Raw genomic sequence first — 11473 nt, 5'->3', positions numbered from 1 at the left:
CACAGCCAGCATCAGGTTTACTGATGGTTTGTTCTTTCCCACTGCAGCCATGGCTTTCCACAATCACGCCTGTTTTTCCATCAGTTGTCAGTTCACTCCTTGAGAAGCTGTGACTCTACCAAGCATCTCCCTTCCCAATCCAGCACTCTCCTCTCCTTGAAAAAGCCGTATTATAACATTGGTGTGTATTCATGCCTTAAGATGCAGAGGTGTAAAGCCCTCGCCACCCGCATGTATTATCATGAACTAGGAAGGTTTGCCCAAAGGGAGATGACTGCATTTGAAATTTTCTGTAATGCCCTAATGCTTAGCTCATTAAAGCTCAGCGTGTGCTGCTCCAGAAAACTGGGGAACCCAGAGACATTTTGCCATAAACCCAACTTTTGTCTACCCCTTTCAAGCAGCAACTGGCCTCTTGCCTGTGGAGAGCTGTGGACCGAGGGTGATTCCAGCAGCCTCCCAGCCAGTTCAGTAGGGCCATGGGGGATAAATGGGGCAGGAACCTCCCAGCAGCTGGCATAGCCAGGAGCCAGGAGCCAGTGAGAGCCTGCAGCAGGGCTCTGATTTCTCTGATGGGCTTTCTAAAACAAAGAGGCCCCAAGACTCCCACCTCCATCCCACTAACTCTAGTCACAAAACAAGCTGTTACCATTAATTAGAAATTATCTTAATGAACAGATTCCATCACTCAACCATCTTCTCGTGGACTGCAGCAGGCAGCCGGGGGTAGTTCACGTACATTGAACTGAGCAGGCTGCCTGTGGGTAAGGGCTTCTCTTTGGGCCCTTACAGAACCATTTGCCTTTTAGTTAAAATTCTTTTCAGAATCTAATGAATAGTTTCTTACATTTCTAGTTCATTTTCCGTGGAAGTCAATTACCTGAAACGTGAGAAGTAGAATCTTCTTGGCCAGAAAGGAAATCCTGTTCACTGTATAGATCGTGCAACAGAAGGCTTCAATGACCAAGGTTTTCATTGCTTTTATTCAATGAGGCTTGGAACATGAGAGGCCAAAAATGAGAAGCATGTTTTGGGGAATCCTCTATAAAGAATATAAGTTAAGAAAGTTGTCCAAGACGAAAATAATGACAGGAAATTACCCCCACTCATGCCAGTTGGGTCTTCAGAAATGGCACCTTGATGGCAGGCTTGAAGAAAAGATGTCACAGATTAGCGTCTTCCCAGAGCGTGAGTAGGGCACGTTCTCCTACATGCGAACACACACAATGCCCTGTCACACACGCCCCAGCCTCTACGAGTAAAACTTGCTGTTGCTGACTCTCTTCTCTCTTAACCTAAAGTAAAACAGATTTCACCGTCAGCACTGGGGCATGAGAAAAGGGCTGTGTGCTGCACTCTGGAACATTCCTCCATCTGCACACTTGCCAGTCATTCATAGCTGGAGGGTGTAGGGCTGAGTGTCAGAGAGGCAGGCTCCAAGTTCCTGGTAAGATATTGAGACTCAAAGAGGTTAACGCTCCCCAGCGGTGACACAGTGAGAGCTACTCTGCAGGCTGACATGAGAATTACAGGAGAGTAACGTGGGTAAGGCAGGCAACACAGTGTGTCTCACTGGTGGCTACTGTGAGCATTTTTGTCTGGATCATTGTTTCTCGGGACATTCAGACACACTGTGAAACACTCGGCAACCCTGGCCGCCCCGCACCCCATTACGTGCCTGTACAACCAGACGCATCTCTGCTGGGGGCTTTTGCCCCAGTCTAGGACCACTGGTCTAGCGCATTCTTGGGAACACAATAAGGACTCCTTAAAAGTCAGTGGTTATCATTTATTTTCACTATGAAATTGAAGTGTCCTTCTAGAGGAAACAGTTCTACTTAGGGAAGTGGTGAGTGCTTACGGTATTACTGTAAGTTAGTTTCTAAAGCAAAGAGAACTAGAGTCAGGAGTGCCAAAGGATTTTTTTTTTTTTTTTTTTTGTGGGGGGCAACAGAGGAGTCTCCTTCTGTTGCCCAGGCTAGAGTGCAATGTCATAATCTTGGCTCACTGCAACCTCTGCCTCCCAGGTTCAAGCGATTCTCCTGCCTCAGCCTCCCGAATAGCTGGGATTACAGACGCCTGCCACCATGCCCAACTAATTTTTGTATTTTTAGTAGAGACAGGGTTTCTCCATATTGGTCAAGCTGGTCTTGAACTCCTGACCTCAGGGGATCCACCTACCTCAGCCTCCCAAAGTCCTGGGATTACAGGCATGAGCCACCATGCCTGGCCCATGAGCCAGTGTGCCCGGCCAAAGATGTCTAAAGAAGCAACTCAGAAGCCTGGCCTCCAGTCTCCAACATCACTGTGCCTAGAGAACCCCCGAGGATTTGCAGGTGGAGGGGCTGACCTACCTCCTGTTGCATTTCTCCTGGTACAGCTGGAGCTGGTTCTCATTAACGTTGAACTCCTTAACCAGGGCATCCCGGTTGGCATTGCGCAGGTTCTGGTGTGTGTCATACAGAAAGAGCTGGTTGTTCAGTTCTTCTTGCCGCCGCCTCAGCTGGCGACAGGAGGAGTAAAGTTCCTCTTCGCTCTCCTGGAGGATGCAGGGGAGAGAAAAACCATGTGGCGATTACACCTTCCAAACCAAAATGTGCACGTGGCATCTCACGAGCATGCCTCAAGGGAGCATGGGGCAGAAGTTCTGCAACATGGATTAGCCCAGCAGAGCCAGGGCCTATTTTAACCCAAGATAAAACACGTTTATCGTAGGGGAAGCAAGCAGGTTATAAAGTGTTGGGTCTTTACACTGTTGCTTTATTGCAAAACATTAAAATAATGACTATATTGTAGATCCTATATCTTAATCTAATCCAGTTTTCCCTTGGTCTTCAGGTCACCTTCTGGCCTTTATCTAAGTGAAAAAGTGTCTGTCTAAGCAGCTACATGCTTACAGCGGAACCCAGCAGAGAAGAATAAACAGCATGACATGAGAAGAGGGACAGGCAGGAGGCAGATAATTTAAGGTCTTTTAAGGGCGTTAAAAGGCAGGGTAACAAGCTACAACATGGACGAACCTGGAAAACATTAGGCTAAGCGAAAAAGCCCAACTCTGAAAGATCACATATCGCACGATGCCATTTATATGAAGTGTCCAGAATAGGCAAAATCAAACAGACAAAGTAGATTAAAGGTCACCGGGGTCTGGGGGATGGAGTGAGTGGCAGCAGCTAATGAGCATGAGATTTCTTTTTGGTTGCTGGAAATGTTCTAAAATTGACTGTGGCCATGGCTGTGCAACAGGGATTAGGCTATAAACCATTGACTTGTACACTTTAAATGAGTGATGTGAGGTATGGGTATAGGAATTTTATCTCAAAGCTATTACCCAAAAAAAGCCAAGTACCATGAATTGTACCTTCCAGAGATGGGCATGTACCTCACCTGTAGCCAGGAATGATTTCTACTTCCCCATCAGTACCACCTCCAGGCATATGAGCCAAGCAAGGCCAGCTAGACACATTCGGCACTTTCACTGCTGGTCTTGGTATAGTTTCTTTTCTTGGGATCAGCTGGAAGAGTGTGAGTGTGGTCCTGTCATGGCCACTTTGCTACTGTGTCAAAGTTGGGAATGTGCCAAAGAAGAGGAAAACAGCCACTGAGTGAGCACAGAAGTTCAGCCATGGCTGAAAAAAGACCTACTCCTAAACTTTTCCGTTTCTATCTCCTTCGGTTCTGCTCTGATCTTAGTTGTTTCTTGTCTTTTGCATCGGCTTGTTCTTGCTCCTCTAGTTCTTTTAATTGTGACAGTAGGGTGTCAATTTTACATCTTTCCTTCTTTCCCTTGTGGGCATTTAGTGCTATAAATTTCCCTCTACACACGGCTTTATATTTTTTTTAATTGCATTTTAGGTTTTGGGGTACATGTGCAGAACATGCAAGATAGTTGCATAGGTACACACATGGCAGTGTGATTTGCTGCCTTCCTCCCCTTCACCCACATCTGGCATTTCTCCCCATGCTATCCCTCCCCTATTCCCCCCAACAGACCCCAGTGTGTAGTGCTCCCCTCCCTGTGTCCAGGTGTTCTCATTGTTCATCACCAGCCTATGAGTGAGAACATGCGGTATTTCATTTTCTGTTCTTGTGCCAGTTTGCTGAGAATGATGTTCTCCAGATTCATCCATGTCCCTACAGAGGACATGAACTCATCGTTTTTGATTGCTGCATAATATTCCATGGTGTATATGTGCCACATTTTCCCAGTCCAGTCTGTCATCGATGGGCATTTGGGTTGGTTCCAGGTCTTTGCTATTGTAAACAGTGCTGCAGTGAACATTTGTACACACTGCTTTAAATGTGTCTCAGATATTCTGGTATGTTGTGTCTTCATTCTCACTGGTTTTGAAGAACATCTCTATTTCTACCCTCATTTCATTATTTATCCAGTAGTCATTCAGGAGCAGGTTGTTCAGTTTCCATGTAGTTGTATGGTTTTGAGTTAGTTTCTTAATCCTGAGTTCTAATTTGATTGCACTGTGGTCTGAGAGACTGCTGGGATTTCCATTCTTTTGCATTTTTTGAGGAAAGTTTTACTTCCAATTATGTGGTCAATTTTAAAATAAGTGTGATATGGTGCTGAGAAGAGTGTATATTCTGTTGATTTGGGGTGGAGATTTCTGTAGATGTCTTATTAGGTCTACTTGGTCCAGAGCTGAGTTGAAGTCCTGAATATCTTTGTTAATTTTCTGTCTTATTGATCTAATATTGGCAGTGGGGTGTTAAATTCTCCCCCTATTATTGTGTGGGAGTCTAAGTCTCTTTGTAGGTCTCTAAGAACCTGCTTTATAAATCTGAGTGCTCCTAGGGCCGGGCCTGGTGGCTCACGCCTGTAATCCCAGCACTTTGGTAGGCCGAGGCGGGTGGATCACGAGGTCAAGAGATCGAGACCATCCTGGTCAACATGGTGAAACCCCGTCTCTACTAAAAAAAATACAAAAAATTAGCTGGGCATGGTGGTGCGTGCCTGTAATCCCAGCTACGCAGGAGGCTGAGGCAGGAGAATTGCCTGAACCCAGGAGGCGGAGGTTGCAGTGAGCCGAGGTCGCGCCATTGCACTCCAGCCTGGGTAACAAGAGCGAAACTCCATCTCAAAAAAAAAAAAAAATCTGAGTGCTCCTGTATTGGGTGCATATAGATTTAGGATAGTTAGCTCTTCTTGTTTCTATACCCAGGTACCACTGGGGTACAGAAAAAAGGTACACCGATCAAACAGATTTGGTCTTTTCATGTAATCCCGTATTTCTTGGAGGTTTTGTTCATTTCTGTTCACTCTTTTGCCTCTAATCTTGTATTCTCACTTATTTCATTGCGTTGATCTCCTATGTCTGATATCCTTTCTTCTGCTTGATCAATTTGGCTATTGAAACTTGTGTATGCTTCATGAAGTTCTTGTGCTGTGTTTTCCAGCTCCATCAAGTCTTTATGTTCTTCTCTAAGCTGGTTATTCTAGTCAGCATTTCATCTAATCTTTTTTCAAGGTTCTTAGCTTCCTTGCATTGGGTTAGAGCATGTTCCTTTAGCTCAAACAAGTTTGTTATTACCCACCTTTTGAAGCCTGCTTCTGTCAATTCACCAAACTCATTCCCCATCCAGTTTTGTTTCCCTGCTGGTGAGGAGTTGTGATCCCTTGGAGAAGAAGAGGCGTTCTAGTTTTTGGAATTTTCAGCCTTTTTGCACTAGTTTCTTCCCATCTTCATGGATTTATCTACCTTTGGTCTTTGAAGTTGTTGACCTTTGGATGGGGTCTCTGGACATCCTTTCTGTTGATGTTGGAAGTATTTCTTTCTGTTAGTTTTCCTTCTAAAGGCTCCTCTGCTGCAGATCTGCTGGAGTTTGCTGGAGGTGCACTCCATACTCTGCTTACCTGGAAATCACCAGCAGGGACTGCAGAACAGCAAAGATTACTGCCTGTGCCTTTCTCTGGTAGCTTCGTCCTCAAAGGGTACCTGCCAGATGCCAGCCAGAGCTCTCTTTTATGAGGTGTCTGTCAGCCCCTACTGGAAGGTCCCAGTGAGCATACATGGGGGTCAGGGAGCCACTTTCGGTGGCAGTATGTCCCTTATCAGAGCTCAAACACTGTGCTGGGAGATCTGCTGCTTTCTTTAGAGCTGTCAGGCAGGGACATTGAAGTGTGCTGAAGCTGTCCCCACAACTGCCTCTTTTCCCAGGTCCTCTGTCCCAGGAAGATAGGGCTCTATTTATAAGTCCCTGATGGACTGCTGCCTTTTTTCAGATAAGCCCTGCACAATGAGGAGGAAGTCTAGTGACACAGTCTGCCTGCAGAGGCCAGCTCCACCCAGTTTGAACTTCCCAGGGGCTTTGTTGACACAGTAGGATTAAAACTACCTACTCGAGTCTCAGCTATAGTGGATGCTGCTCCCCTCACCGAGCTCAAACATCCCAGGTCAAGCTCAGACTGCTGTGCTGGCTGTGAGAATTTCAAGCCAGGGTATCTTAGCTTGCTGGTCTTCATGGGAGTGGGACCTGCCAAGCCACATCACTGGGCTCCCTGGCTTCAGCCCCCTTTCCAGGGGAGTGAATGGTTCTCTCTTACTGGCGTTCCAGCACCACTGGGGTATAGAGAAAAAAATTGCTGCAGCTAGCTTGGTGTCTTCCCAAATGGCCACCCAGTTTTGTGCTAGAAACCCAGGGCCCTGATGTTGTAGGCATGAGAGGGAATCTCCTGGTTGTGAAGACTGTGGGAAAAACACAGTATCTGGGCCAGAGTGCAGTGGATGGTCCCTAATGGCTTTCCTTGGCTACGAGAGAGAGTTCCTCAGCCCCTTGCATGTCCTGGGTAAGGCAATCCCCCACCCTGCTTCATCTCACCCTCCTTGGGCTGCACCCACTGTCCAACCAGCCCCAGTGAGATGAACCAGGCGCATCAGTTGGAAAGGCTGAGATCACCCACCTTCTGTGTCAGTCTCACTGGGAGCTGTGCACCAGAGCTGTTCCTATTCAGCCGTCTTCCCAGCGATCCCCACTTTTTACTCTCTTGGTTGAATTTATGTTGGTCTCCTTTTGTCCTCTTTATTTCTCTGCTTTTCAGTTCTTACGGTGGTTACCCTCAGTTTAACAATCCTAATTAAAATTGCAGATCCCTTTAACATTCAGAATGTTAGCATTAGCTCTCCCTCTGCAGTATACTTTATTTGCTGACTGACTGCCCAGTCATCAAAGTTGAAATCTCCTTTAGGATACCTCTATCTTACTTTTCCGTGCCTATGCTTTGTTGATATGTGATTATATTTTTGATTGGCATTTTTATTATGGTATATTTCTTCCCATTCGAGAATCCTCATTTGATGTTTACCATGACAGAATTGTAACCACACCGTCATCCTGTAAGATGTAATTGTACTGCACAATTAATTATTCACTACTTTTCCTCTCTTCATCTCCCTATCTAAAAGTTTCTCTTCTGACTAAAATATCATGGATGCAGGGACTGCCTCAAGATTTCTCTTGAGTAGGATACATGATATATCTAAAATCTTGCATGTCCTGAAACTCCTTGACATGTCAGGGGCTAGACACTGAGTTCTTTCTTCCTAGTCCACATTCTACCTGTTTTGGGAGCCTTCTGGTTCTCAGCACCAAAGAGGACAACTCTGATGTTAGACTTACTCAGTTCTCTTTATACACAACTTGTGTTGGAAGTCTAGGTTTTCAAATTTACCCTCGGAATTTAAAATTTTACTAAAATATAACTGAGGGTATAGATGTGTTTCCTATTCATCCCACCTGCAACTAAGTGGGCCCTCACACACAGCAGCTCAGAGAAAAGCTTCCTGTATTAGCTGTTTCTCTAATAGCTCTCCACTGTCTTTTACACTTGGTCCTTTGGGACCTGCTTTCATGTTAGGTTCTTGGCATCTGTCCTCCCAGCCCAGCTTTTCCTTTCTTTCCATCCCAATGTCAGGTATCTCTAGATTGTGAGACATTTCCTTCACATCATCTTTCAGGTCACTAATGCAGATCTCTTTATATGCCAAATTTTTAATTCAACAATCAGGTCTTGTGTTTCAATTCCAGAAAGTGTTTTCCAGTGCTCTACTTGGATGCCTTTGAAAGGTCCTATGAGTTATGTGTTATGGTTCTCATCTGAGGCTTCCAATGGCTCAGTTTCGACTAGCCACCTGTAGCAGATGTGTACCTCGGTGTGTCTTCCTCTTTTCCCATTGCATGCTCGTGGTTGGTTGGGTCTGTTCAGTAGTCATGTCAAACTGTTGGGTGATGGTTGATCAACACAGCAGTTTCTGCTCTTTAGAGCCAGCATTGGGCAAACTGACCACAACTTTAGCTGATGAGGCATAAGGAGGGCCTTTGTGTCCCTGCAGGTCTCCCCAAGTGTAAGGAAATCTTTCCTATCCCCAAAATCCAGGACCAGCTCAGTGCCAGAGTGCAGCTCCCAGTCCTAGCTCTCCAGGATTTTAAAATGTGCATTCTTCTACAAAGGGATTCATGCATCTGCTCTGGGATAAGCCTTCGTCTAGTTGTCAGCATCCTGAGTTTGTTGGGGTTTTTTTTTTTCCACTCTAAAGGGGGCCTTTCAATCCCTTGCACATTAGCTCCTACCCAGCACAAAACAGAACCCAGTCCACCCAGGGTCAGCACTCAACAGGTCCTAGAGCAGCCAGTTATCTCAAATATGCCCTCCAGAAATTGCCAGTTTGCCCATGGAAGATGATGAATATTTAAGCTTCCCTAATTTCTCCAGTCCCATTCTTCTGGATCTCACCATGTTAAATCATTCCAGTGGAGGCCCATTCCAGTTAATGGCAAGATTGGGTATAATACATCAACTTAAGAGAAACTATTTACTTTCAGAGAACAATTTGACATGCATGTAAAAGTACATGGTCCTTTTCTCTTTGATTTATTATTCCATTGCTAAATATCTAGCCTTGGGAAATAATTTTTAATCAGAAAATGTGACATGAAGACCTATATTATTTATAAAGTAAAAATTGCCCACGACGAATGACTCAGTGAATTAGGACCCACACCTGATGAAACAGGCATCAATGGCTTTAAAATCATGTAAAGTCATCTGTGAAGAAGAAAAGGGCACCCGTATGAATCCAACTACAGAAATATCATCTACAAAAAACCATAAGGCAAAGGAAATCTGCCAAGATGCTAACAATGGTTAGATACAGGCTGTTGGTGAGGATTCTTTTCAACTCCCCCACCTTTCTTTCCTTACATCAAATACAGTAGGTAATAAAATGTTGCTAAAAATACTCTTTAGAAGCTAAACATACTGCTTACAAAGTAAAGGACTGAGACTCGATAAGGTAATTGTGACATGTAAATGGCTTCTTCAGAGGGGTTTGTAAGTGCTTAATTTTCTCAGGCTGTAAACTGAACCTCAGCAAATGTTTTATGAGTAAACTTCATTTCAGCCCTGACTGGATGAATCATTTGGTCACAAAAGTCTGTCTTGAGGCTGTTGACCAGAGTTTCTCCCTGGCTTCCAGAGGATATGGTGATAAACAAAACAAGGTCTGACCATGGGCATTAAAGAGAAAGCCCAGGTCTGCAGATGCAGTTCAGCTCAGCTTCCAAGAAGACTCCCCATCACTATGTGGGCAGAAATGCCAAGCTGCACCTGTGAGTGTCACAGAACCAGGTGACACATGTGGAATTCAGTGAAATCTCGAGAGCCAGCAGCTGAACTGAAGTTTGCACATACGCAACTCTTCCTCTAAAGCTTTTAGAAAGATTTGTGAGCATCAACTTTCCATTTAGAACCCCACACGATGCCCCTGACTCCCTGCAGTGGCAGCCCCAACAGCAGTCCAGGCATGCAGTTTCCCTCATCAAGGATGTCAAAGCTGCATCAACACAATTTTCTTTTAAATATACTAATTTTCTCTGCTGCTAGGGATACTAATCACTTAAATTATTTATGTTTCCAGTTGTTTACAACAGCCTTGCCGAGCAGCGCCTAGGCAAATCCTGCCCTACCACCACCTAAAACCATTTTTATCACTTGACCTTTCTGTGAAATGTCTGCAGAGGGCTTTTTATGTATAGAGAGAAGCAGCCCTCGTTCCCTTGCCTAGGGCACCAAATCCCAGATCTTTCAGTGGGCTGGGGCAGGGTAAGCTTCACTAAGCAAAGGGTCTTGAAGCTCACTGGTTGAAGGCTTCTGCTAAACTCCAAGTTTTACAGCTTCACCATTCAGCTAAACTAACTGATCCCGCTAATTCTATATCTGAGTATTGATCCTAAGGAAAGAATTCTGGCATAAAGGAGGAGAAGGGTACTCACCTGAAGCTGTGAGTGATCACCTTATGCTCAGCTTGGGGAGTGATTAATTTATGGTCGGTCTACTTAGTGGAAGACTCCCACAGTCATTTAACTGCTGGTGAAGTTTGTTTTATGTCATCAAAAAGTAATACTGTCTCAGGTTCTTTGGTCCCCAACTACTGTGCTTTTTAAGTCTCTTTTTCCCTGTTTTTACTGCTCACTCTTCCCTTTTTCCCTTGAGACAGACTCTCACTCTGTCACCCAGGCTGGAGTGCAGTGGCACAATCTCAGCTCACTGCAGCCTTCGCCACCCAGGCTAGAGCAATCCTCCCACCTCAGCCTCCCAAAGTGCTGGGATTACAGGCATGAGCCACCATGCCTGGGTTTCTCTTGTTTTTGCATATTCTTTTATCTCAGTGCTCCTAAAAATGCTCTGGAGTGGAAAACTACCAAAGTTGCAAAAGCTGAACGTAAGCAAACAGCTATGCAGAAAAGCCTAATATTCCCTCCTCTGAGTCAAGTTGGTGAATTTTTAGTGCATGGACTATTGCTATGTTCAAAGGTCCAGATACCACTATTTACTTCTAACAGCCAAATTACAGACCTTGATTTCTCTATCTGGAAAACAACCAAAATGAGGAAACAAGATGGCTATCTGGGGCATTGACCCCGCCCACATCTACCCACTGGGGTTCAGAAGCACAGTTTTTTTTTTTTTTTTAGGTTAGCCAAAGAGAATCTGAATGACCACAGAACGCGTTCTGCAGTAGGGGAATGAAAAGATCTTGGGAGATTGTACTGGCTACGGGTCAGGCGCTGCAAAAACACAGGCCTGATATGTGGGTCTGAGCCTATAAGAGGGGCCATCGTGGAAACTCTGAAGCCCCGGAATCAGTCACTACCCAGTCATCTACCCAAACCCAAGCCCTGACTCCACACAGCATGGAGCTCCAATCTTAACCCTTGGTCCTGAGCAACCTTGCCACATTTTTAAATATAGCTCAAGACCAAACCGGTTAATCAAAGAAGAGGCTCAAGCCTGGTAAAAGTCATAAAAACCAGGAAGGAAGTATCCTCCAGTCTTCTCTAGAAAAAAGTTGTGGTTTATGCATTTTCTCCCCCAGGAGAGGCCAAGACATGCCTTCCTGCCTGCCTTGGAGGCTCTCAGACTCTCTGAGAGGATTCCCAAAGACCCACTGGCACCAAAAAA

The 11473-nt window shown here is 45.1% G+C and overlaps 1 protein-coding gene across 2 annotated transcripts in view; it reads right to left on the bottom strand.

The window, feature by feature from the left end:
• Positions 1-960: 960 nt before the first annotated feature.
• Positions 961-11473, bottom strand: part of PLCG2 (phospholipase C gamma 2) — a 181378-nt gene continuing 170865 nt past the window's right edge. For both annotated transcript variants that reach the window (XM_035282778.3, XM_078357838.1), the window contains 2 exons: positions 2355-2539; positions 961-1295 (listed from right to left, as the gene is read on the bottom strand). In XM_035282778.3, coding sequence (XP_035138669.1) covers positions 1253-1295; positions 2355-2539 — 228 coding nt within the window. In that variant the 3' untranslated portion in view covers positions 961-1252. The remainder of the gene's footprint in view (positions 1296-2354; positions 2540-11473) is intronic.

This window comes from Callithrix jacchus, chromosome 20 (assembly GCF_049354715.1).
Source record: "Callithrix jacchus isolate 240 chromosome 20, calJac240_pri, whole genome shotgun sequence".
Taxonomy (NCBI): domain Eukaryota; kingdom Metazoa; phylum Chordata; class Mammalia; order Primates; family Cebidae; genus Callithrix; species Callithrix jacchus.
Note: the sequence above shows the minus strand (reverse complement) of the source record. Positions and strands in the feature narration are given on the sequence as shown.